The sequence below is a fragment of the Perca flavescens genome, chromosome 16 (genome assembly GCF_004354835.1).
Source record: "Perca flavescens isolate YP-PL-M2 chromosome 16, PFLA_1.0, whole genome shotgun sequence".
Lineage (NCBI taxonomy): Eukaryota > Metazoa > Chordata > Actinopteri > Perciformes > Percidae > Perca > Perca flavescens.
Window position 1 is genome coordinate 24,663,874 of NC_041346.1, and position 24,945 is coordinate 24,688,818.

Genomic DNA, 24,945 nt, shown 5'->3' on the forward strand with positions numbered 1-24,945 from the left:
CTGTCAAAAAACTTAAGTATGGGGGGACTTGGCAAATTTTGATTTGTGTAGCCATCAATATTCCAGGCAGGTTCATGAGATTTATCATAAAATTCAATGAAATAAAAGTGTGATTTATATTCAGGTGAACGTCACCTTTGGACTCTGACGTCATGTCAGCTCACTGTGTGCATGACAACCACAGCGCCTCCACTGCCAGCAGGCTGTACTATTTATTCAGTCCGCTTTGGCAAACCATATGTAGCGCTCACGGGCACGCTGACTTTTCTTTTTAGCCAAGTTTGATGAAGTAGGCCTAGTGATTCCATAAAAAAATGAACCCGGAGAAGCGCCACGTCCTGCTGTTGTGGATGCTTGTCTGCTCCGGTATGACCGAGGCGATCGAGCCCATCAGCACCAGCATAGCGGTAGGCATGGCCGCGGCTCTCACCGGGTTCTTAGCCAGCTACCAGAACATTTTCTATTATTTCAACGAGTGCTGTCGACCCGAGTGGATTTCTTTCAACAAGACAGGTAAGGTTACACATGGGTATCCAGCTAGCACGTTAACCCCGACCTTTGTAGCAAACTGTTATACGTTTAATGTGTCCGTTTAGCCTTTTCAAAACTGTCAAACGTTTCTGGTGTTGTGGTTGAACACAGACAGCCAACAAAGCTTACCGTGTTTGTCGAGTGTTTATGACGTGTAAGGAAGTTCCCCGTTGTAAGGAAGCTAAAGCTAGCTAGCTAGTTAGAGCCTGCTGTTTAGCGCGGTTTATACCGTGGTCTTATGGTTGTTTTAACGCACAACAAGGACTGATGTCCGCAATCAAGTGGTTTTGACAATGAAAGCGGCACACTTATATTTGTCGTTGCTCGTTTTTTCGTCAGCCAGTGTGCTGGTCAACACGTTTGAGCCGATCACAACAACCGTGGTTCTAGGTATCGGTGCGGCTCTGGGGCGGACTATCTATAATTATTTCCACGAAAGTTGCGATTCAAAATGGATCGCCTTCAATGCTACAGGTGAGCATTTAAATGTGTATAGATGATATATTTAATCAAACTAAACTCTGCGCTAATTATTTAGGTGACCGTGCAGTCTAGACGTGAAGTGAAAGTGCCATGGCGTGAGTGTTTTTTATCCACTAACCCGAAACCCGGAGTAAAATATTCTTACATTTCCTCAACTGCAGCCCGTTCAGACAGCTTTCACACCGTTTAAGTTTAGGATTTCAGTCCGATACAGCCATTCAAGGGGTTTTATTGCGGTGGGACACCTCATCTGAAAACCAAGGCCAACTCAGCACAGTGGTGGAAAGAAACCAACTACATTTACTCAAGAACGGTTTTTAATTATAATTCAATCTTTTAGATATCTTCTATCTATCTATCTATCTATCTATCTATCTTTCTGCAACTCTAAAACTTGCAGCCTACTGCACTTGTGTTTTTCAATTTTATGCAACGTTGTACTTTTAATCCACTACATTGTAGAGACAAATATTGTACTGTTTCCACTACATTTGTCTGACATATTTAAAAACTCCAATTGGTATTAACTGAAACAATGCATTGCCTCAATGCTGAAAACAGGGCTGTCTTTCAGAGATCATTAAACATTGACTTTTAGAGGATACACGTTTCTCACAAGACAGCCATATAAGATGCACTGTTATTGATCCCCAGCTGGGAAACTCGTTTGTTACAGCAGAAATAAATACAGCTAAATAGAGAACGTAACAGAAATAAACAATAAGAGGTACATAAAATAAACTACAATAGAAATGTACCATGACATGAGATAAGGCAAGCTTTTAATGGCTTACCACCTTGGCTAAACAATTTCCGGTCACACTTTACTTGAAGGTATCTACAAAAGAGTGGCATGAACACTAACCATAACCATAACTTGACGAAAACCGAATGACACTAGCTGACAGAAGCGTTATGTCATAAACGTTTATGACTTGTTTATAATGTTTATGACATGTTCATGACCGTGTCCTGTCACTCTTATGTAGATACCTTCAAGTAAAGTGTAACCCAATTTCCTAAGGCAGATGCTCAGATAGGTGTTTCGGTCAGCCACTAATTCTGCTGGGCTCTCTTTAGGTCTCAAGGTTGACCTGGAAAGCAAACTGTTTGGACAGCACATTGGGTCGCGCATCATCCTGAAAGCTTTGACTGGATTTATGAGTAACAAAAACCCTAAGAAGCCCCTGGTGCTCTCTCTGCACGGACACACCGGCACGGGGAAGAACTTTGTTAGCAAGCTGATTGCTGACAACCTTTACACAGAGGGCATGGACAGCAGCTTCGTTCATGTTTTCACATCTGAACTTCACTTCCCACATTCAAGTAAATTGGAAACCTACAAGGTAAGGTGACAAATCCGGATCAGGTAGAATCCATACATTCGTTAGAAACCCAGTGACGTTACTTGTTTGACTGTTTTATATGAACATGTTACTGTTTCTCCTCAGTCTCAGCTACAGCAGTGGATCAAAGGCAATGTCACCAACTGTGAACGCTCCATGTTTATCTTTGATGAGATGGACAAGATGCAGCCTGGCTTGATTGACAGCATAAAGCCGTACCTGGACTACTACGACAAGCTGGATGGAATTTCTTATCGGAAAGGCATCTTCATCTTCCTCAGGTAAGAAAAAAAAAAAGAAGGCCGAAAGCATTCCCTTGAGTCTAGTCTTGCATTGCTATTGCTAGCCCACACAGCATTCCGGGATGGGAGATAAACGTGCACTACCAATACAATCGTCTTGGGGCTGCGTAGGCACCGGACGGAGCCACGGTACCGCTGCAAAATAGCCTCTGGAAGGAACTTGTTTTGGTGGAACATGTGTACGTTCAAAAGTTGTTTTAGTCGTGCAACAGAAAACTCAGATTGGACAGATAGTCTAGCTAGCTGTCTTAAAGGTGCACGATGAGTTCCTGCATGACCTCACTTCTGTTGACGTTCCAAGTAAATGCCAAACAAAACAGAGCAAACTCGCCCCGATCTTGTCGGTGATTGGCTGGAGTGGTTTGTTGTATTTTGGTGCACAGCCTGTGCCTCTACTGTTTGTTTGACGTTTACGACCCCTGCGTTGTCTCCCGAGACCCGGCTTTTTCACAGTGTGTTCAGGGGGCAAGCAGCTAGCGGATCAAGGAGAAGATGCCTATGATTTGAGACAAAAATGAAATCGCAGGAACTCATAGTGCACCTTTTTACATTTTTTTAAATGTAGTGATATTAAATGTAATTCTAGCAGAATCTTGACAATGCGAAGTTCTTTGCGTTTGACATTAATCTCTAGGTTGTTCAACGGAGAAATGTTTTGAGTTATATTTGGTGCGTTGGGGGCTTGGGGCTAAAAGCTAGTATTTCCGTGACAAAAACTCAAGAGCACAGTGAAATATTGAAACTCTTGTTTTCAAAACTTTCAATGTTTCTGAGACTCACTTGAAGACACAGAAATGCAGTCATTTGCTGCTGCAATTAGAGGTACATTCTAATATGTTTCCTGTATCTGACCTTCCTCCTAGTAATGCTGGAGGGGAGAGCATCACAGAGACCGCTTTAGATTTCTGGAAAGCAGGACGGGCTCGAGAAGAGATTGAGTTAAATGATCTGGAAACGTTGCTCTCTCTTTCAGTGTTCAACAACAAGAATAGTGAGTATAAACAAAATCAACACTTCTTTTGTTTCGCTGGGTTACTTGTATGTCATTCTCAGTCAGAAATCCGATTTCCGCTCACTACTGGAAGTATCTGTTCATTTCTTCCTATAGGTGGCTTGTGGCATACAAGTTTGATCGACAAGAACCTCGTGGACTTTTTCGTCCCGTTTCTGCCTCTGGAGTACCGGCACGTCGTCCAGTGTGCCATGGCGGCGATGAAAGCCAAAGGACTTCATCCAGATAAGAACGTGGCGGACCAGGTGGCCAAAGATGTAAACTATTTCCCCAAATCTGAGAGAGTGTTCTCTGTCAAAGGCTGCAAGACGATAGAGAACAAGTTGCATTACTACACATAATGGCAGCATCTGACGGACACTCGGATGCGGACATTATTGTCCACTATGTGCACTTTAAAAAAAAAAAAAAAGAGAAACACCCTCAGCCAAATGATGAAAGAGAGGAAGTCAAGCTGACTGATCTCTGAGGAAGTCTTTATGGAGGTTTCTCTGTCTGACTTTGTGGCCACGTGGAGGATTTCAGCAGGCCTTCTCCAATGTTGGATATTGCTTACACTGAATGCGGAGGCTGATGAAAGAGAACAGCGCCAGTTGAATGAAAAAGTAATAAGACTGGAATGCTATCCTTTGTAAGTGATTAAGGGGGCTTGATCTCCGCTTTATGTCAGTCAAAGTCTCAAAGGCGGTTTCGTTTTCCTGAGAGCTTCTTAATGACTTAACAGGGTGTCCTTCTGTCTGTAAAACTATGGCATTTCACTGTTGTGCATTTGTTTATTTTTTAATTTGTATTCCATCATTTGGATTACTGGAAACACCAGCCTTAATTTCTTTTAAAAAACTTTTTTTTTTAGATCTACTAGTGTTATTTTACACACGTCCACTGTACATACGAGTTCGACAGTTAAATTTGGCCTTGCTGGTGCACTATTCAAATACGTAATGCAGATAACTCTGTTTATATGTCATATTGAAATCAACATTTTATACAGTTCAGCCACACACTTTTGATATCTAATTTGGTTAATATGAAACATGATTGTGTTATACAGGAGTAATATACACTGTTATTGATATGGATGTGTCCATAGTGAAGTATTTCTAGATGTAATTTAGCCTTTTATTCACACTTTGACTGGACTCTGTAGGGTATTTGTACACTGTGTATCGGCTCAGGATAGAATTCTCACAAAGCAAGATTTTACCAAAACTTAGATTTTTAAAATTCTTAAAAAAGCAGACAGTTCAGGACACAAATCTCTAATGATATTGTATATAACCGATTGTTTGGTTGATTCTCCAATTACCTGGATTTAAAATTCATCTAAAAGGTTTCTTTCAAAACACAATACTCTTTATATTCAGTAAATAAAGAGGAGACGGTCATAGTTGTGGACAACATTGTTGTGGAAGGAAATGTTCTGATGGTTTCTCAAAATGTGACCATTTGCTGTCAGGTTTAAAAAAAAAAAAGTTATGAAATGTTTTTGTTTATACAATTGCTCACTGTGAAAGAACATTGTGTGAATGGAAAGCCATCACTAGCAAGCTTCTCTGCTGTAAACACACCAGACAAACGAATCATAAATAAATGACATTTTCTTACTGTCACTGTTTCTGACGCATGCTTTCTATCAGGCTGAAGAGCTTTGAACCATTAGGGTGACAATGAATGAGTTGGTTTGAGAAAAAGCTGACCCTGAACAGTGAGGTAACCTCTCATTTATGCTGATCTGTTTTTCTTTCTAATGTATCTATAGGTATGGACACGTGAAGTTATAAAAAAAAATGTTAAAAATAGCAAAGAACACTACAGAATATTTTTGGATGTGACACAATAATCCTAAAGGAAGCTACTGTAAATTGCCTGTGTCAATGGCAAGCTAAATCGGTGCATTCTCTCAGTAACCATGTTCATGTTGTCCTGTTTGTGTTTCATGCAAAGTACCAAACTTTATTAATTCCACAAACATGTTTCTTCCCTTTTAAGCTTAAATCATTCTTAGATTTTCTTTCCTCGATTTACTTTTTAAGTGATTGATGCGTCTGCTGAAAACAACACTGAAATGAGTTGTGTAATAATCAAATAGCTTGCAAAACCCTATTGTGCAAAGTGCAACTCTAGGCCCAAGGCTAAAAGTAAAAGCATAAAGCTGGAGTTTAAAAAATAAAAGTAGGTCTCGACACAAACTCATGAGTTTGACGCATCAAAATAGGCAATGTGCATTTTTGTAGCTTGCATAAGGATCGAAGGACATTACTAGTAATGCTTTCACACTGTAATGCATTAATTCTAATTTATAATATTGTGAGGGTAAGTGCACCCCAGATAGACTCACTACATTTTAAAAGATATTCTACTTTCTTTTGTGCATTCCATTCACTACGTTGTTGGATAAATTAGAATAGTTTATAGCTAAGGTCAGGAATAATGATGCCAACCTGTTGGACTTTCCACAGATAAATTGGTTTATCTTTAGTCAATTTTAGTCGAATGCACAGATTTGTGTTCCGCCTGGCCCCAGGTCTAAGGCCTGTTTCACAAATCTGTAGTCTGTTTGGTTTTGATCCATTGGTGACATTTATCTTGCTGCTCCAGATGTCCTGCGTTATTAGAAGCTACAAACGTATTGTACGCTGCTTTCTGTCCATTTCTCCCTCAAACAACAGTGTAGTGCAGGACACAGGAAGGAAGAGGAAAAAGCTTGTTAGAAAAGATTTATATGAAAATACTGACATTACAGCAAACAGCTTAAAGAGTCCCTATTATGCTTTTTTGGGGAGGATTTTCCCATCTTTTAGTTTCTTATAGTTTTGTGTATGTAATACATGTATAAAGTAAAAAAAACCTTAAATGGAGCTTTTTCTCCCACAGACAGCACTTTTTCCTTAACTGCCTAAAACAAATTTAAACATTAAACATTTAGTGATGTCACTGATTAAGAAAGCCAGCAAAGTTTTTCATTTGTGCTTTCCATAGATGCTGCCTGAACAAGCACAACCCAGTGACTGAATTTGGTTGACCAATCACAACAGAGTGGGCCAGCTGACCAATCAGAGCATACTAGGCTTTTCGGGAAGGCGGGCCAAGAGCTCAAATTGTGTTTTATGCAGAGGAGCTGCAGCAATGGGCAGTAATACAAACATATTTTTTGAACATCAAAGCATATATTCTAGTAGACCCTAAGATTACAAATATGATGCAGAAAAGGAGTATAATAGGGGCTTTTAATCCTGGTTCACTTTGTTAGGATCGCTTAACCCATGCCTTCACAATAAGCCCTGCTTTTCTTAGCCTTATTTATTTATGTTTTCATGGGCAAAAAGCTAGGTTGGAGTATTTGACAAGTAAGCAAAGAAGAGGACAAAAATGATCTGGTGTCATATCAAGTTTATATCACATTTAACACCGTAATCACCCTTTTACTTTTTCTGTTAGAAAAACTGTTGTGTTGCCGATTGCAGCATCAGCGATCTTCCTGACAATCCCGTGATTTGAAGCCCATCACTCGTCACATCTTTGTGTTCTTTGTTGTAATAAACGCTCCTCGAGTAAATTCTGAGTTACCAGGCACGGTCTGTATAAAGGTCAAGAGTCTTATACCAGCAGGACTGCATTAATGCAGCCATCGTTCTCTGGGTTATTTGTCACTTGGGCATATTTACCTGGGAAGTAAAAGAAACATTTCAGTTAAAACATTATAGATTTATACATCACACATATGTATCACAGTATGATTTTACTCCTTTAACACCTTTTTCTTGAGGTTAATCTGATGAATGTCTTGTACATGGCATGTGCACACTTTACCCAGCTAAGGAATACAATCGGCTGGTTTCTACAGCAATATCTATTTGCGTTTGTAAAGTTATTGTTTAACTCTTTAAACTGAAAATAGAAGAAGCTGGATTCATTGTTTACAGATGTTTCTGAATTATTTACAAAAATAGGGAATGGACATGTTACTGTAAACACAATGGATTTATGGTTCACACAGATGAGCACTCACCCCAGACAACCTTTCCTCCTTGTGTAACCAAGCCCAGCTCGCTGACATTGACCTCAACGACTGTTCCTTTATTGATGACTCCCAGAGAGGTGTAGAGGGGTGAGGAGGGGTTCTTCTTCACTCCCAGGATGGGAAGGCAGAACGTGGCCTTCAGCTCTGGATGTGTGACATGAGCCTTCTTAAAACGCAAACCCTAAAGTAGAATAAAGAGAAGGACGTCACTTAGGAGTTAGGCACTTCATTCAAAACAGCGTTGCAGATTAATTGGAAGTGTAGAATGGAACAACACATTTCAATTTAAGCTATACTGCGATCTTACCATGGGTCTGATGAAACGTTCATATTTGGGAGGTTTACGGGTGAAGCCATCGCCAACAAAGCAAACTTTGGTGACCATTCTCTTCCAGGCTTTCTTTTGTCTCTTTCCAGTTTTGATGACTTTGAGCACCTCCGTCTCTCCCTGGGCGCGCACCTTTGGCAGGGGCACCTCCCATTTACCCTACAGAAAACATTACACTTGTGTGATTAGAAAACAATAACATTATTTCCACACATCTATATCATAACCATAAATTTAACAAATGAAAAATATCTTTTGCACAAAAGCAGGAAATCTTCACTGTGACATGCTACTAGACAACCACCGGAATAAAATAGCTGCCGGCGAGGAGATTTCTTCTGGTACTTACAGCCTTTTCTTTCCTCTTCTGTTTGATCATGTTGGAGAGGACCTTAGCACGGGACTGTCCCTCTCTGTCCAACAGGTAGGCTGGCACTGCTCCCTCTGGGGTCTTATCATCGTTCTTCTGCTTGGTCCTTCTCTGTTCATGCATTTTGATGCTGCAAAGAAAAGTTCAAATTGTTAAACTTGTTATTGGGCATAATTTTCATGGTTTGTTTGCCAAACAGATTTTCTGTATATACTCACGTCTTCTTCATCTGAATCTTCTCTGCATGTCTCTGTTTGTGGTACAGTTTGGCCTTCAACCCAATCAGCTTCCTGGCTTTGTGGGACCGCTCATGAGCCTCACGGCTCTCCTTCTTCCTTTTCTTTTCATGGTGGTCAAGGCGGTAGCCATGCCGCTTGCGATGTAACTCAATGTGCTCGTTCTGGGGCTACAAAAGCAAAAAAACAACATGCAATTCAATTTCATTATGAAGTATATTAAATGCACAGGTTTGGAGTAGTAAGCAGAAGTAATAACTACAGTACAAGACACTACATACAGTATAGAATCTCTGCTTATTGGTAGAAGTTTCAGAAACTGACATCCATCCAATTTTAGTTCTGGCATTAAACAAATGTTATGTAACAAACAGCAGCCCTTGCATGTTGCATTAATTTTTTTAGCGGCTTTTATTATTCAAACTGGTACATTTCCATAAAATAAAAATCAATCTAGAACTTAATTACACACATTACGACCTATTCCATCATCAATTAGCTCTAACGTTCCACTGGATAAGGATCTTTCATGCTCATACACCTGTTATTTCACCGCTTCTCGTGTCGGCGAGGTCTTATGGATTTTACAGTATAAACAAACACCAGGGCAGAGAAAGCAGCAGTCACACTGCCACATGTGAACTAAAGCTAATGCTAGCACTACATGCTAACCTGTTAAAACGCGTAATAAAAGTCATATAATGCAATTTGAAAACGCTTTATTTCTTACCATTTTGCGTTTAAGGAGTTACGTGTTACGGGGAATACGTCACAGGTGGTAACGGTTGGTAAAGACGGAGAATATTTTGTGTTTTTCGCTAGAGGCTGGGGTCGTTTCGATGTTGTTTCCCCGAAGCCAATACTTAAAGGAAGTACGTCACCCTGACCCAACGGTTAAATGTGAACGGCTTAGTAAAAAAAAAAAAAAAGTTCTCTTAATACATCCATGGTAAACACATGATTTAAAAAGATTTAAATCATGTGTATCAGTGTCACGTAAGCTTTGGGTTTTTAACTGATGCATAACTTTATGTCCGTATATTTAATGTGTACAATTTTTTTTTGACGGAACCACTCGTGGCCGGAAATATAAGCCACAGACGCTTGTTTCTAGGGGTGTATTTTGTAGCCGCACCGTATGAAAGCGTGACATTTAACAGCAGATTATGTTGTTTTCTAGGACGTAGTATTGTTTTAGTCTGGGATAGATTAAGTATTTATCTGATGGCTATAGCCTTACGTCTCCCTCGTTTGTATGTCTTGTATTGTTATGGTGTAGCCATTGCAAGCTGGCTGACATAGCTCTGTCCTCTTTTGACTTAACAATGGTTCGTCTGAAGTTAAGACTAAGGAAAAAGATTGGAAGATAAGCAGACATTAAAGATACACGTTAGAGCCTGTCGGATATTAAGCACGATGATGTCGGTAAGTTATAGCTAATTAGCGAAACAAACTGCTGTCAGTGATACATTTTCTTAATCTCATGTTGACTTCATAACAGCGTCACTGTCATTCACAGGGAAGGTATTTAATAACTGCTGGACTCCAGTGCTGCAGATGCAGAGTGATCTGTCATGTAAAACGACACTACAGCTTTCTTCCAGGTACTTTTAATTCATTCTTTTTTTGATCAGTGTTGGAAGAAGTTTTCAGATCCTTTAACTTAAGTAGAAGTAGCAATACTTCACTCTGAAAATACCCCTACAAGTAAAAGTCCTTCACAAAACCTTTTATTTAGTAAACGTTTGTAAATATTTTCAAAGTAAAACACTGCATTTCCCTGTCAGTGTTTTAGTATTATATATCTTTCTGAATCAATGATCCTGCTGCATTAATGTGTATGTTGCATTTTACTGCTGTATATCCAATCCAATCCACTTTATTTATATAGCACGATTTTAACAAACACAAGGTTTCCAAAGTGCTGTTTAAGGTTGTGCTATTTTAACTTATTTATAGACCGTTGGGTAGTTTAATCTACAGCAATGCATCATATTCTGAGATCATCATATGTTTGTAGCGTTGCTGTCCTGTGAGAACCATGTATCTCTAAAAAGTCAACTTTTCATATTGTGTCAGAAAAACAACCCTGTTTTCAACTTTGTGAAAATGCATTTTCCAGCTGATGCAAGAGGCTTAGTTTTTTAATAGTTTATTTAGCCTAAGATATAGGAGAATTCTCTCAAGCCATAGAGGAATACTTCATACTTCAGTTCATCACAAACATTCAAAGCAACCAAATGTGGGGATGCATGGCTTTCACTGGTTGGGATGGGTATGAAAATATTTTATTTTATAAGTAACATGAACTAGTACCTATTGCTGTCAAATGTGGAGTAAAGGGTACAATGTTTGCCTCTTGAGATGAATTGAAGCAGAACTATAAAGTTGCTTAAGTAAAGAATACCATCATTTTATATTTAAGTACAGTACTTAAGTAATTGTACATAGTTACATTCCACCACTAGTTATGATTACCAATGCTGATGCACATGTGTTAATTAGTTGATTAATTGATTCATCAAGAAACAGAAAACTATAAGATTCCAGTTCCCTCTGGTTTAAGTTTTACAGATGTTTTTATGGATTTTTTTTCCTTTTCACATCATTATAAATCATATGTTTTGCTGACATGTTCACTGTCCTAGATGATGTCAAATCACTGCGGGCTGTGGTCAACCCTGATATATCCAAGTAAGTAATGTCATTCTGCAGTCGGTTCTTTGAAATTCTGTTTGGATTCAGCTGTCTTCTGGGCTCCGCGTTAACTTTGTCCACTGTGTTTGCAGGATCCGAAATATCGGCATTATGGCCCACATTGATGCAGGAAAGACAACAACCACAGAAAGGATGCTTTATTACTCTGGCTATACGAGAGCATTAGGAGGTGAGTAGGATGGTAAAAACAAGATGTGGACATAGTTAAGGATTTGTTACCCATGAACTTTAATTTCCTGTTTGTTTCTGTCTTTTTAATGTATTTTTGCTACTCTGTTTTGCTTTTAGACGTGGATGACGGGGATACGGTCACAGATTTTATGGCTCAAGAGAGGGAGCGTGGCATCACCATACAGTCGGCAGCAGTCACATTTGATTGGAAAACTCATAGAATTAACCTCATAGACACCCCAGGTAGAAATATAGAATCCTTGTGAGAATAAAAAATCCCAGCGGAAATGAGAAGAAGCAGTCCCTCAAATATGACTGTGTGTGATTACAGGACATGTTGACTTCACTCTAGAGGTAGAGCGGGCACTTCGTGTTCTTGATGGGGCTGTTGCCGTGTTTGATGCTTCCGCCGGTGTTGAGGTGAGTCCACTGCTTTTGAAACTACTTTATTTTTTATTTATTTTAAGATGTGTGGTGTTATGTTATTGCATGCACACTTGACACAGTTGCTTCTGTTGCCTTGAAAACACCAACAGGCTCAGACTCTAACCGTGTGGAGACAAGCAGAGAAGCACCATGTTCCCTGTCTGTGTTTCCTGAATAAGATGGATAAGCCTGCAGCAAAGTGAGTGACTAAACAGTCTGACCATAGACACGTTTTCTTTCTTATTTTTGCAAAATGTAACTGGAAACTTTCTTTCATTTTTCTCTCTCAGCCTACGTTTTTCCATTCAGAGCATAAAACAGAAATTAAAAGCCAATCCGGTCCTCCTGCAGGTAGGCCTTTAAGAAAACCACAGCAACTGTTGCATGCCGTTAAAGACATTACTTTGAATTGGATAAAATCAGTACTAAACTAGCATTCAAGTAGCAATCACTGAAAAGAATACAGGTAAATAAAGCTCTGATTAAACGTTTACTGAAATGTGACTTAGTACACACATTGTAACAAGCAGGCTTTTTGTGACCGTATAATCAGTACTGACCCAATCAAAAACAAACTACAAAGAAGGTAAGCGTAAAAACCTATTGGGAGTATGTCACCATGTGATGCAGTTGTCTCATGGAGAGCCATCCTGTTTCATAGATTCCTGTTGGCAGTGGCAGAGACTTCTCAGGTGTGGTTGACTTGTTAACCAACCAGAAGATGATATGGAAGCCAAAATCTATGAGACCCGATGATGGACGAATGTTTGAAAGCAAACCTCTCGACCAGTCGGATGAGCCAGAACTTTTGCAGGCAGTCAGTGAGGCCAGGGCAGCTTTAATTGAGCAGGTATAACATTTTCAGCAATTTTGGCATATTTCAATGTTGAGATTTTCTCTCCAGTTTACATTTCTGTTCTCAATCACAGGTTGCTGATCTGGATGATGAGTTTGCGGAACTGCTGCTGACTGACTTTAGTGACAATTTTGATGCTGTTCCCTCAATCAAAGTAAGTGTTGTATTGTGTTGTACCACAATACAAGCCAATAAAGTAACACTGTTGCTTGTGTATACAGAGTAAACCGTGTTAATGTGTCCCCAGCTACAGGAGGCTGTGCGGCGGGTGACTCTGGCCCGTAAAGGCGTCCCAGTACTCTGTGGGAGCTCTTTGAGAAACAAAGGTGTTCAGCCTCTTTTAGATGCCATCACTGCCTACCTGCCTGCCCCCAGTGAACGACACCATGACCTGGTGTGAGTGGATTCTTTGACCTATAACTAACTTGGGCCAGAACTGTGACACTTGGTTAAAGGACGATTCCAGCATTTCTCTGTCCAGATTCTGCATTACAATACTGCTTTTTTTTCATTTTTTTTTTTAAATCATATTATTCTTAACCTTTTTCTGTCTTTGTGCTATGAATGAGGAACTCCTAGTTAGAAAGAGGGTAGTCTCGCATTGCCAGACGTATCTACACAGCACTGTGTCCGTGCTGGAATACGGTCTGGCTACACTGGTCATCTATTCTGCTCATCTATACACTGCTCATAACTGCTCTGGCTTTCTGTTCTGAAAGAACTGGAAGAAGTTACTAAGGTTTCATTTAATTAGTAAGTCAGATTATTTGAATTTGCAGGCTAATAATTAACAAAAGGCTAATTTAAGTCATTTGAATCACATTCAAGTGGCCCCCTGGAAACGATTTCCATTGTTTTGTGTGCTACTTGCAGAGCGTTTCTGTATTTGGTTGTGTTTTCTGTATTTGCAGTGTGTGTACATAAGAGTGACATGACACTGTCATGAATGTGTCATAAACATTATAAACAAATCATAAACGTTTATGACATAACGCTTCTTTTAGTAAGTGTCATTTGGTTTTTGTCATGACAAGTTATGGTTAAAGTTAGGGTTATGGTTCAATCATGTATGTGGCATGACAGTGTCATGTGTTCATGACAGTGTCATGTCACTTATGGATATTATAACGTTTTGTGACATACTATGACTTTTTTGACATTTTTATGACCTACTATACTATGACTTTTTAAGGCATTTTATGACATACTATCATACTATACTATGACGTTTTGTGACATACTATACTATGACGTTTTTGACATGTTAATGACATACTATACTATGATGTTTTTCACTGTCACAATTATTGTTAAAGTAGAAAAAATCAAATCATACTGAAATTGTCCTTTATGAATATGCCATGCTTTTAAGAAAATGTTTGTATGTTTGTTCATTGTTGTCACACCATAAGCTCAGTTCATCATCCTACAGGCGGTGGTACAAGGACGACTTATGTGCTCTGGCCTTCAAGGTTCTGCATGACAAGCAGCGTGGTCCTCTGGTATTTCTCAGGATTTACTCTGGAACTCTGAAACCACAGACTGCTGTCCACAACATCAACAGGAACAGCATGTACGTTGTTTCCATTACAATTCCTTAAAATTTTAACCCAAATCATTATTATGATATGTCCACGCTTTTATTGTTGGTGTCACGTTGTGTGTAGTGAGAGGATGAGCCGGCTGCTGGTGCCGTTTGCTGATCAGCATGTAGAAATCCCCTCGATGACAGCAGGAAACATCGCTCTGACTGTAGGACTGAAGCAGGTACAACATCATACACTATATTCCTTATATGCTATTTTAAAGATTTCCCCCTTGAAATGGTTATTTATGTTTTCCACTTTCACTTAAGACAGTCACGGGGGACACCATCGTCTCATCGAAGGCTTCAGCAGCAGCTGCAGCCCGCCGAGCCCAAAGTGACGGCGTGGAAAGCAAGAAGCGTGGCGAACAAGCCAGCGTTGTCCTTTCAGGAGTGGAGGTCCCTGATCCCGTCTTCTTCTGCACCATAGAATCGCCCACCATGGCCAAACAGGCTGGTCAGTGACAGTTATTATAGTTTTACTACACACGCTCCAACAACCTTGTAGTCACTCAGACATTGTATTTTATTTCCTGAAAGATCTTGAGAATGCACTCAACTGCCTCCAGAGAGAAGACCCCAGTCTTAAAGTAAGGCTTGACCCTGACTCTGGACAGGTAATGCCATGATTGAATTAGCCAGGACTTTCTTTAGGCAGAGAATCTGCCACTAACTATGAGTCAACTAATTGTCTCCATCCTCAGACCATTTTGTGTGGGATGGGAGAGCTGCACATTGAGATCATCCATGATCGAATCCGAAGAGAGTATGGCATTGAGACTCACCTTGGACCGCTACAGGTGGCTTACAGGGAGTCTATTCTCCACGAGGTCTCTACTACAGGTACAACAATCATTTTTTTTTAATCGGTCCATTAGGTTAGGGAAGAAATAACTCGTATCAACTACCTACTTGTCCCAATTTCTGTTCTGTATTTATTTTCCGACTAAAATTATAATGTAGATACGCTGGACCGTACTGTTGGGGAGAGACGACATCTTGCGACAGTGGAGCTCGCTATCACACCTCATGAAATCTCCACTACCGGTAGTTCATGTGAATTAGAGTTTACAGAGGAATTGGGGGGGCAGCTATCACCAGAAATAAAGGAGGCAGTAGAGAATGGAGTACACAGCTCCTACCTTCAAGGTATCATTTAACAAACTAATTTATTCTCTTGCAAACAAGCCTTGCCATTTTTTATATTACCAGATTGTTTTATTTCAGAAGTTACTAATACACAAAAAAATGTCAATGCCTGCTTTCACCTTTAGGTCCATTGCTAGGATATCCTTTACGGGGTGTATCGACACTGATCAAAAGTGTCAAAATGGAACCAGGAACGTCTCCTGCCATGGTGTCCGCCTGTGTGTCCCGCTGCATGCTGAAGGTAAACCATTATGGGTTGCTGTTTCATCATGACTGTGAACTACAGGATTTTCAATAGATAAACCACACTTCTGTTTCTTTGGACGCAGGCTCTAAGGCTAGCTGGAGGTCAGGTCCTGGAGCCAGTGATGTCCCTTGAGGTGACTGTGGGGGAGGAACGCCTTAGCTCTGTGCTGGGGGACTTAGCCCAAAGACGAGGAACGATTCGAGACATCCAGAGTCGTCACGACGACAAGGTGCTGCTAGCAACTGTGCCCTTGGCTGAGATGATGGTGAGATGACATTCAAATCAAACATTTTGTCTGTTGGCTTTGGTTTATTGGGTCACTCGGAAAATGATTTACTATTCATACTCGTTTCTCTATGAAGGGCTATTCCACCATCCTGCGAACACTGACGTCCGGCAATGCCACCTTCTCCCTGGAGCTGGATACCTATGAGGCCATGAACCCCCAGGACCAGAACACCCTTATTAAAAGAATGGCTGGTCTGCTGTGATTTCCTGTTCTCAACAATGTGAAACCATTCAGCAATGGGACCAATGGCCTTCTGAAACAGAGGCATGGCTAGTACCCAAACAGATTTTCCAGGACTAATGGTATATATCCGACTAAGCAAGTCAAATTCTATTTATAGAATGAATACCCACTGCAGGGAGGACAATACAAATGTCATAGTGTTCCATGTTCTTATCTAAATACAAAATAAATGTGAAGCCAAATGTTGTTTTTGTTGGGTTTTTTTTTATATGAAACATGAGACTCACACCTAACATATCAACATTTTATTCACAATCATTTACAGTAGAAACATTCATAAATTCAAGATTGGTTTATGACATTAGATTACTATGACTTTTTTAAATTGTTATGACATACTACACAATACTATATACTATATAATACAATACTATACTATATAATCTGACTTCCCTCCACATCTGAAAATAAACCTTATGGTATGCACTAACTATATTATAAATGTCATGTTTTTCTCATGAAATGCATAAGAGCATATCCCCTGTACTGTTATATTTCTCCGTCGAAAAAAAATGATATTGTAATATTTCGAAAAAAGTCAGTATAGCATGTAGATAAAAAGTAATAGTACAGTATGTCAAAAAGTCAGTATAGCATATAGTATGGCACATGGAAAAAGTCACAAAGTCAGTGTATAATGTTGAAAAAATCATTAAAAAAGTAATTGTATAGTATGTTCAAACAATTCACAAAAAAGTCATAGTATAGTATGTCGAAAAAAGGCACGAAAAAGTCATAGTATATAGTATGTAGGAAAAAAAAGTCACAGTATTTTCTAAAAAGTCAAAATTGTATTAAAAAAAAGTCATAAAAAATCATAGAAAAGTACGTTGAAAATGTTATAAAAAGTCTTAGTATAGTATGCCTAAAAAAGTCATTATATAGTATGTTGAAAAAGTCAGTATAGTATGCTAAAAAAAGTCATAATATAGTATGTGGAAAAAATTCATAAAAAGTCATAGTCTAGTATGTCAAAAAGGTAAAAAACAGTATAGCATGTCAAAAAAAGTCATAGTATAGAATGTTGAAAAAAAGTCATAAGAATTTATAGTATAGCATGTCAAAAAATTCAGTATAGCATGTCGAAAAAAGTCAGTATAGTATGAAGAAAAAAAGTCATAGTTTAGTATGTCTCAAAGAAAAAAAAAATAGCATGTCATAAAAATTCATAAAATAGTCTAAAAAGTCGTAGTATAGTATGTCGAAAAAAGTCATAGTTAGCATGTCAAAAAAGTCAAAGTATAGCATATTGAAAACAGTCATGGTATAGTATGTCGAAAGAAGGCACAAAAAAGTCATAGTATAGTATGTCGAAAGAAGTCATAAAAAGTCACAGTATAGTATGTCGAAAAAAGTCATAGTATAGTATGTCGCAAAAAAACTCATAGCTTTTTGAAAAAAATCCTTGTATAGTCCTTATGTTATTTTTCACCCAGCAGTTTTCCTTGGATTAGGGTGGCACCTAAATCATGGTTGCAGCTGTCGACGTGGTCCTGCTCCGCGCCCTGCTATGCCCTGCTACGCTCTGCTACGCTCTGCTACGCCCTGCTATGTCCTGCTATGCCCTGCAGTGACCTTCTACGCCCTGCTACGTCCTGCTATGCCCTGCTACGTCCTGCTATGCCCTGCTACGCTCTGTAGTGCCCTGCTACGCCCTGCTACGTCCTGCTATGCCCTGCTATGTCCTGCTATGCCCTGCTACGCTCTGTAGTGCCCTGCTACGCCCTGCAGTGCCCTGCAATGTCCTGCAGTGCCCTGCTACGTCCTGCTATGCCCTGCTACGTCCTGCTATGCTCTGCTATGTCCTGCTATGCCCTGCTACGCTCTGTAGTGCCCTGATACGCCCTGCTATGCCCTGCTATGCCCTGCTATGTCCTGCTATGCCCTGCTACGCTCTGTAGTGCCCTGCTACGCCCTGCTATGCCGTGCTACGTCCTGCTCTGCCCTGCTACGTCCTGCTATGCCCTGCTATGCTCTGCTATGTCCTGCTATGCCCTGCTACGCTCTGTAGTGCCCTGCTACGCCCTGCTATGCCCTGCAGTGCCCTGCTACATCCTGCTCTGCCCTGCTACGTCCTGCTATGCCCTGCAGTGCCCTGTAACGCCCTGCAGTGCCCTACGCCATGAACTACTACAACTACTATTTCAAGTCATAGTTCCATTATCTTTATTGTGACTATTATTACCACTGTTCATCACACCTCCAACCAGCACCGTCAGACACCGCCTACCAAGAGCCTGGGTCTGTCCGAGGTTTCTCCCTAAAAGGAAGTTTTTCCTCGCCACTGTCGCTTTAAATGCTTGCTCTTCTGGGAATTAATTGAATAATTGGGTCTTTGTAAATTATAGAGTGTGGTCTAGACTTTATCTGTAAAGTGTCTTGAGATAACTGTTGTTTGATACTATGAATAAAATTGAATTGAATTGAATTGAATTGAAGCTGTGTACAGTAAGGATGGGACACTGTTGACCTCAACTGAGGAGGTAATAGGGCGGTGGAAGGAGCACTTTGAGGAACTCCTGAATCCGACTATGTTAGAGGCAGAGCTGGAGGATAACGGGGGATTATCGTTGATTTCCCAGGCGGAAGTCACTGATGTAGTAAAACAACTCCACAGTGGCAAAGCCCCGGGGATTGATGAGATCCGTCCAGAAATGCTCAAGTCTCTGGGTGTGGAGGGGCTGTCCTGGTTGACACGCCTCTTCAACATTGCGTGGAAGTCTGGGACGGTGCCAAAGGAGTGGCAGACTGGGGTGGTGGTTCCCCTTTTTAAAAAGGGGGACCAGAGGGTGTGTGCCAATTATAGGGGTATCACACTTCTCAGCCTCCCTGGTAAAGTCTACTCCAAGGTGCTGGAAAGGAGGGTTCGGCCGATAGTCGAACCTCGGGTTGAGGAGGAATAATGCGGATTCCGTCCCCTGGTCGTGGAACAACGGACCAGCTCTTCACTCGCAAGGATCCTGGAGGGAGCCTGGGAGTATGCCCAACCGGGTCTACATGTGTTTTGTGGATTTGGAGAAGGCGTATGACCGGGTCCCCGGGAGATACTGTGGGAGGTGCTGCGGGAGTATGGGGTGAGGGGTCTCTACTCAGGGCCATCCAATCTCTGTATGACCAAAGTGAGAGCTGTGTCCGGGTTCTCGGTAGTAAGTCGGACTCGTTTCAGGTGAGGGTTGGCCTCTGCCAGGGCTGCGCTTTCTCACCAATCCTGTTTGTAATATTTATGGACAGGATATCGAGGCGTAGTCGGGGTGGGGAGGGGTTGCAGTTTGGTGGGCTGGGGATCTCATCGCTGCTCTTTGCAGATGATGTGGTCCTGATGGCATCATCGGCCTGCGACCTTCAGCACTCACTGGATCGGTTCGCAACCGAGTGTGAAGCAGTTGGGATGAGGATCAGCACCTCTAAATCTGAGGCCATGGTTCTCAGCAGGAAACCGATGGAATGCCTTCTCCAGGTAGGGAATGAGTCCTTACCCCAAGTGAAGGAGTTCAAGTACCTTGGGGTTTTGTTCGCGAGTGAGGGGACAATGGAGCGGGAGATTGGTTGGAAAATCGGCGCAGCGGGTGCGGTATTGCATTCAATCTATCGCACCGTTGTAACAAAAAGAGAGCTGAGCCAGAAGGCAAAGCTCTCGATCTACCGGTCAGTATTCGTTCCTACCCTCACCTATGGTCATGAAGGCTGGGTCATGACCGAAAGAACGAGATCCAGGGTACAAGCGGCCGAAATGGGTTTCCTCAGGAGGGTGGCTGGCGTCTCCCTTAGAGATAGGGTGAGAAGCTCAGTCATCCGTGAGGAGCTCAGAGTAGAGCCGCTGCTCCTTTGCGTCGAAAGGAGCCAGTTGAGGTGGTTCGTGCATCTGGTAAGGATGCCCCTTGGGCGCCTCCCTAGGGAGGTGTTCCAGGCACGTCCAGCTGGGAGGAGGCCTCGGGGAAGACCCAGGACTAGGTGGAGGGATTATATCTCCAACCTGGCCTGGGAACGCCTCGGGATTCCCTAGTCGGAGCTGGTTAATGTTGCTCGGGAAAGGGAAGTTTGGGGTCCCCTGCTGGAGCTGCTCCCCCCGCGACCCGACACCGGATAAGCGGACAAAGATGGATGGATGGATGAATTAGTATGTCAAAAAAGTCAGTGCAGCATGTGGAAAAAAGTCATAGTATAGCATGTTGAAAAGTCATTGTATAGTATGTTGCAAAAGTCATAGTGCAGCATGTGGAAAAGTAAGTATGTCGAAAAAAGGCATAGTATACCATGTCGACAAAAATCAGTCATATAGCATTTCGAAAAAAGTCATAGTATAGTATGTTGAAAAAAAAATTATAGTATGCTAAAAAAGTCACATGAAAAGTCATAAAAAGTTTATAGAGTATGTGGAAAAATGTCATAGTATAGTATGTCGACAAAAATCATAGTATAGTATGTCAAAAGAAGTCATTAAAAAAACCTAGTATAGCATGTAATAAAAAGTAACGTATAGTATGTGGAAAAAAGTCCTAAAAATTCATAGTATAGTATGCCGAAAAAAGCAATAGTATAGTATGCCGAAAAAAGTCATAGTATAGTTTGTTGAAAAAAGTCACATAAAGGTCATAGTATAGTATGTCAAAAAAAGTTACCAAAAGTCATTGTATAGTATGTCGAAATGAGTCATAGTATAGTATCTCGAAAAAAGTCATAAAAAGTTAATAGTAGAGTATGTCGAAAAAAATGTCATAGTATAGTATGTCGACAAAAATCATAGTATAGTTTGTCGAAAAAAGTCATGAAAAGTAATAGTATAGCATTTCGAAAAAAATCATAAAAAAGTCATGGTATAGTATGTCGAAAAAAGTCATAAAAGGTATAAGTATAGTATGCCGAAAAAAGTCAAAACAAGTCATAGTACAGTATGTCGCAAAAACTGTATAGCTAGTATGCTAAAAAAGTCACATGAACGTCATAGTATAAAATGTTGAAAAAAGTTACTAAAAGTCATAGTATAGTATGTCGAAATGAGTCATAGTATAGTATGTTGAAAAAAGTCATAAAAGGTATAAGTATAGTATGCCGAAAAAAGTCAAAACAAGTCATAGTACAGTATGTCACAAAAACTGTATAGCTAGTATGCTAAAAAAGTCACATGAATGTCATAGTATAAAATGTTGAAAAAAGTTACCAAAAGTCATAGTATAGTATGTCGAAATGAGTCATAGTATAGTATGTCGATAAAAGTCAAAACAAGTCATAATATAGCATTTCAAAAGAATTCATAAAAAGTCATGGTATAGTATGTCGAAAAAAGTCACATAAAGGTCATAGTATAGTACATCGAAAAAAAGTCAAAACAAGTCATAGTATAGCATTTCGAAATAAGTCATAAAAAAGTCATAGTATAATATGGCTACAAAAGTTTAAAAAAAGTCATAGTATAGTATGTCGAAAAAAGTCATAGTATAGCTTGTCGAAAAAAAGTCATGAAAAGTAATAGTATAGTATGCCGAAAAAAGTCATAGTACAGTACGTCAAAAAAGTCATAAAAAGTCATAGTATATATAGTATGTCGAAAAGAGTAAAAAAAGGCATAGTATAGTATGTGGCAAAAACTGTATAGCATAGTATGAATAGTATATAGCATAGTATATAAAAAAGTCACAGAAACGTGGTAGTATATAATGTCGATAAAAGTTACCAAAAGTCATAGTATAGTATGTCAAAATGAGTCATAGTATAGTATGTCGAAAAAAATCATAAAAACGTCATGGTATAGTATGTCGATAAAAGTCAAAACAAGTCATAGTATAGCATTTCGAAAAAAATCATAAAAAAGTCATGGTATAGTATGTCGAAAAAAGTCACAAAAAGGTCATAGTATAGTATGTTGAAAAAAGTTACCAAAAGTCACAGTATAGTATGTCGAAATGAGTCATAGTATAGCATTTCGAAAAAAATCATAAAAAAGTCATGGTATAGTATATCGAAAAAAGTCACAAAAAGGTCATAGTATAGTATGTTGAAAAAAGTTACCAAAAGTCATAGTATAGTATGTCGAAATGAGTCATAGTATAGTATGTTGAAAAAAGTCAAAACAAGTCATAGTATAGCATTTCGAAAAAATTCATAAAAATGTCATGGTATAGTATGTCAAAAAAAGTCATAGATGTGGACATAGTTAAGTATGTCGAAAAAAGTCACAAAAAGGTCATAGTATAGTATGTCGAAATGAGTCATAGTATAGTAAGTCGAAAAAAGTCAAAACAAGTCATAGTATAGCATTTCGAAATAAGTCATAAAAAAGTCATAGTATAATATGGCTACAAAAGTTTTAAAAAAGTCATAGTATAGTATGTCGAAAAAAGTCATAGTATAGCTTGTCGAAAAAAAGTCATGAAAAGTAATAGTATAGTATGCCGAAAAAAGTCATAGTACAGTACGTCAAAAAAGTCATAAAAAGTCATAGTATATATAGTATGTCGAAAAGTCAAAAAGAGTCTAAGTATAGTATGTCGAAAAGAGTAAAAAAAGGCATAGTATAGTATGTGGCAAAAACTGTATAGCATAGTATGAATAGTATATAGCATAGTATATAAAAAAGTCACAGAAACGTGGTAGTATATAATGTCGATAAAAGTTACCAAATGTCATAGTATAGTATGTCAAAATGAGTCATAGTATAGTATGTCGAAAAAAATCATAAAAACGTCATGGTATAGTATGTCGATAAAAGTCAAAACAAGTCATAGTATAGCATTTCGAAAAAAATCATAAAAAAGTCATGGTATAGTATGTCGAAAAAAGTCACAAAAAGGTCATAGTATAGTATGTTGAAAAAAGTTACCAAAAGTCATAGTATAGTATGTCGAAATGAGTCATAGTATAGCATTTCGAAAAAAATCATAAAAAAGTCATGGTATAGTATGTCGAAAAAAGTCACAAAAAGGTCATAGTATAGTATGTTGAAAAAAGTTACCAAAAGTCATAGTATAGTATGTCGAAATGAGTCATAGTATAGTATGTTGAAAAAAGTCAAAACAAGTCATAGTATAGCATTTCGAAAAAATTCATAAAAATGTCATGGTATAGTATGTCGATAAAAGTCAAAACAAGTCATAGTATAGCATTTCGAAAAAAATCATAAAAACGTCATGGTATAGTATGTCGATAAAAGTCAAAACAAGTCATAGTATAGCATTTCGAAAAAAATCATAAAAAAGTCATGGTATAGTATGTCGAAAAAAGTCACAAAAAGGTCATAGTATAGTATGTTGAAAAAAGTTACCAAAAGTCATAGTATAGTATGTCGAAATGAGTCATAGTATAGCATTTCGAAAAAAAATCATAAAAAAGTCATGGTATAGTATGTCGAAAAAAGTCACAAAAAGGTCATAGTATAGTATGTTGAAAAAAGTTACCAAAAGTCATAGTATAGTATGTCGAAATGAGTCATAGTATAGTATGTTGAAAAAAGTCAAAACAAGTCATAGTATAGCATTTCGAAAAAATTCATAAAAATGTCATGGTATAGTATGTCAAAAAAAAAAGTCATAGATGTGGACATAGTTAAGTATGTCGAAAAAAAGTCACAAAAAGGTCATAGTATAGTATGTTGAAAAAAGTTACCAAAAGTCATAGTATAGTATGTCGAAATGAGTCATAGTATAGTAAGTCGAAAAAAGTCAAAACAAGTCATAGTATAGCATTTCGAAATAAGTCATAAAAAAGTCATAGTATAATATGGCTACAAAAGTTTAAAAAAAGTCATAGTATAGTATGTCGAAATGAGTCATAGTATAGTAAGTCGAAAAAAGTCAAAACAAGTCATAGTATAGCATTTCGAAATAAGTCATAAAAAAGTCATAGTATAATATGGCTACAAAAGTTTAAAAAAAGTCATAGTATAGTATGTTGAAAAAAAGTCATAGTATAGTTTGTAGAAAAAAGTCATGAAAAGTAATAGTATAGTATGCCGAAAAAAGTCACATAAAGGTCATAGTATAGTATGTCAAAAAAAGTTACCAAAAGTCATTGTATAGTATGTCGAAATGAGTCATAGTATAGTATCTCGAAAAAAGTCATAAAAAGTTAATAGTAGAGTATGTCGAAAAATGTCATAGTATAGTATGTCAACAAAAATCATAGTATAGTATGTCAAAAGAAGTCATAAAAAAAACATAGTATAGCATGTAATAAAAAGTAACGTATAGTATGTGGAAAAAAGACCTAAAAAGTAATAGTATAGTATGCCGAAAAAAGCAATAGTATAGTATGCCGAAAAAAGTCATAGTATAGTATGTTGAAAAAAGTCATAAAAGGTATAAGTATAGTATGCCGAAAAAAGTCAAAACAAGTCATAGTACAGTATGTCGCAAAAACTGTATAGCTAGTATGCTAAAAAAGTCACATGAACGTCATAGTATAAAATGTTGAAAAAAGTTACCAAAAGTCATAGTATAGTATGTCGAAATGAGTCATAGTATAGTATGTCGATAAAAGTCAAAACAAGTCATAATATAGCATTTCAAAAGAATTCATAAAAAGTCATGGTATAGTATGTCGAAAAAAGTCACATAAAGGTCATAGTATAGTATGTTGAAAAAAGTTACCAAAAGTCATAGTATAGTATGTCGAAATGAGTCATAGTATAGTATGTTGA

General features: G+C 38.7%; 3 protein-coding genes across 4 annotated transcripts; 2 read left to right on the forward strand and 1 right to left on the reverse strand.

Annotated features, from left to right (window-relative positions):
- Positions 1 to 154: 154 nt before the first annotated feature.
- On the forward strand, positions 155 to 5,284 carry LOC114570897 (torsin-1A). 2 transcript variants are annotated; one of them, XM_028601518.1, is made up of 5 exons: positions 155 to 513; positions 2,095 to 2,360; positions 2,466 to 2,641; positions 3,526 to 3,653; positions 3,771 to 5,284. In XM_028601518.1, exons 1-5 carry the CDS (start codon positions 315 to 317, stop codon positions 4,013 to 4,015), a joined length of 1,014 nt encoding a protein of 337 aa, XP_028457319.1. In that variant the 5' UTR covers positions 155 to 314; the 3' UTR covers positions 4,016 to 5,284. The 2 variants fall into 2 exon arrangements, with proteins under 2 accessions (XP_028457319.1, XP_028457320.1); XM_028601519.1 differs by lacking the exon at positions 155 to 513 and adding an exon at positions 656 to 1,005.
- A 1,763-nt stretch (positions 5,285 to 7,047) lies between these two features.
- On the reverse strand, positions 7,048 to 9,507 carry nsa2 (NSA2 ribosome biogenesis homolog (S. cerevisiae)). The gene is made up of 6 exons (XM_028601458.1): positions 9,360 to 9,507; positions 8,612 to 8,799; positions 8,373 to 8,523; positions 8,003 to 8,182; positions 7,684 to 7,876; positions 7,048 to 7,339 (listed from the first exon to the last, which is right to left on the reverse strand). Exons 1-6 carry the CDS (start codon positions 9,360 to 9,362, stop codon positions 7,272 to 7,274), a joined length of 783 nt encoding a protein of 260 aa, XP_028457259.1. The 5' UTR covers positions 9,363 to 9,507; the 3' UTR covers positions 7,048 to 7,271.
- A 214-nt stretch (positions 9,508 to 9,721) lies between these two features.
- Positions 9,722 to 16,502, forward strand: gfm2 (GTP dependent ribosome recycling factor mitochondrial 2). Its single transcript, XM_028601428.1, has 20 exons — positions 9,722 to 10,054; positions 10,149 to 10,233; positions 11,278 to 11,323; positions 11,419 to 11,516; positions 11,636 to 11,761; positions 11,850 to 11,938; positions 12,055 to 12,143; positions 12,235 to 12,295; positions 12,606 to 12,794; positions 12,874 to 12,954; positions 13,048 to 13,196; positions 14,233 to 14,373; positions 14,468 to 14,567; positions 14,656 to 14,842; positions 14,926 to 15,002; positions 15,090 to 15,228; positions 15,349 to 15,534; positions 15,660 to 15,775; positions 15,864 to 16,046; positions 16,144 to 16,502. The coding sequence occupies exons 1-20, from the start codon at positions 10,046 to 10,048 to the stop codon at positions 16,270 to 16,272; spliced, it is 2,280 nt and encodes a 759-aa protein (XP_028457229.1). The 5' UTR covers positions 9,722 to 10,045; the 3' UTR covers positions 16,273 to 16,502.
- Positions 16,503 to 24,945: the final 8,443 nt, after the last annotated feature.

Excerpts from the sequence above, each read along its gene's own strand:
- LOC114570897 (XM_028601518.1), top strand. The coding sequence starts at position 315 with ATGAACCCGGAGAAGCGCCACGTCCTGCTGTTGTGGATGCTTGTCTGC. Across the intron at positions 514-2,094 it reads GATTTCTTTCAACAAGACAG|GTCTCAAGGTTGACCTGGAA; the intron begins GTAAGGTTACAC and ends GGCTCTCTTTAG. Across the intron at positions 2,361-2,465 it reads GTAAATTGGAAACCTACAAG|TCTCAGCTACAGCAGTGGAT; the intron begins GTAAGGTGACAA and ends GTTTCTCCTCAG.
- nsa2 (XM_028601458.1), bottom strand. Across the intron at positions 8,183-8,372 it reads AGAAGAGGAAAGAAAAGGCT|GGTAAATGGGAGGTGCCCCT; the intron begins GTAAGTACCAGA and ends TGTTTTCTGTAG. Across the intron at positions 7,877-8,002 it reads AACGTTTCATCAGACCCATG|GGTTTGCGTTTTAAGAAGGC; the intron begins GTAAGATCGCAG and ends ATTCTACTTTAG.
- gfm2 (XM_028601428.1), top strand. Across the intron at positions 11,324-11,418 it reads GTCAACCCTGATATATCCAA|GATCCGAAATATCGGCATTA; the intron begins GTAAGTAATGTC and ends CTGTGTTTGCAG. Across the intron at positions 12,144-12,234 it reads ATGGATAAGCCTGCAGCAAA|CCTACGTTTTTCCATTCAGA; the intron begins GTGAGTGACTAA and ends TTTCTCTCTCAG.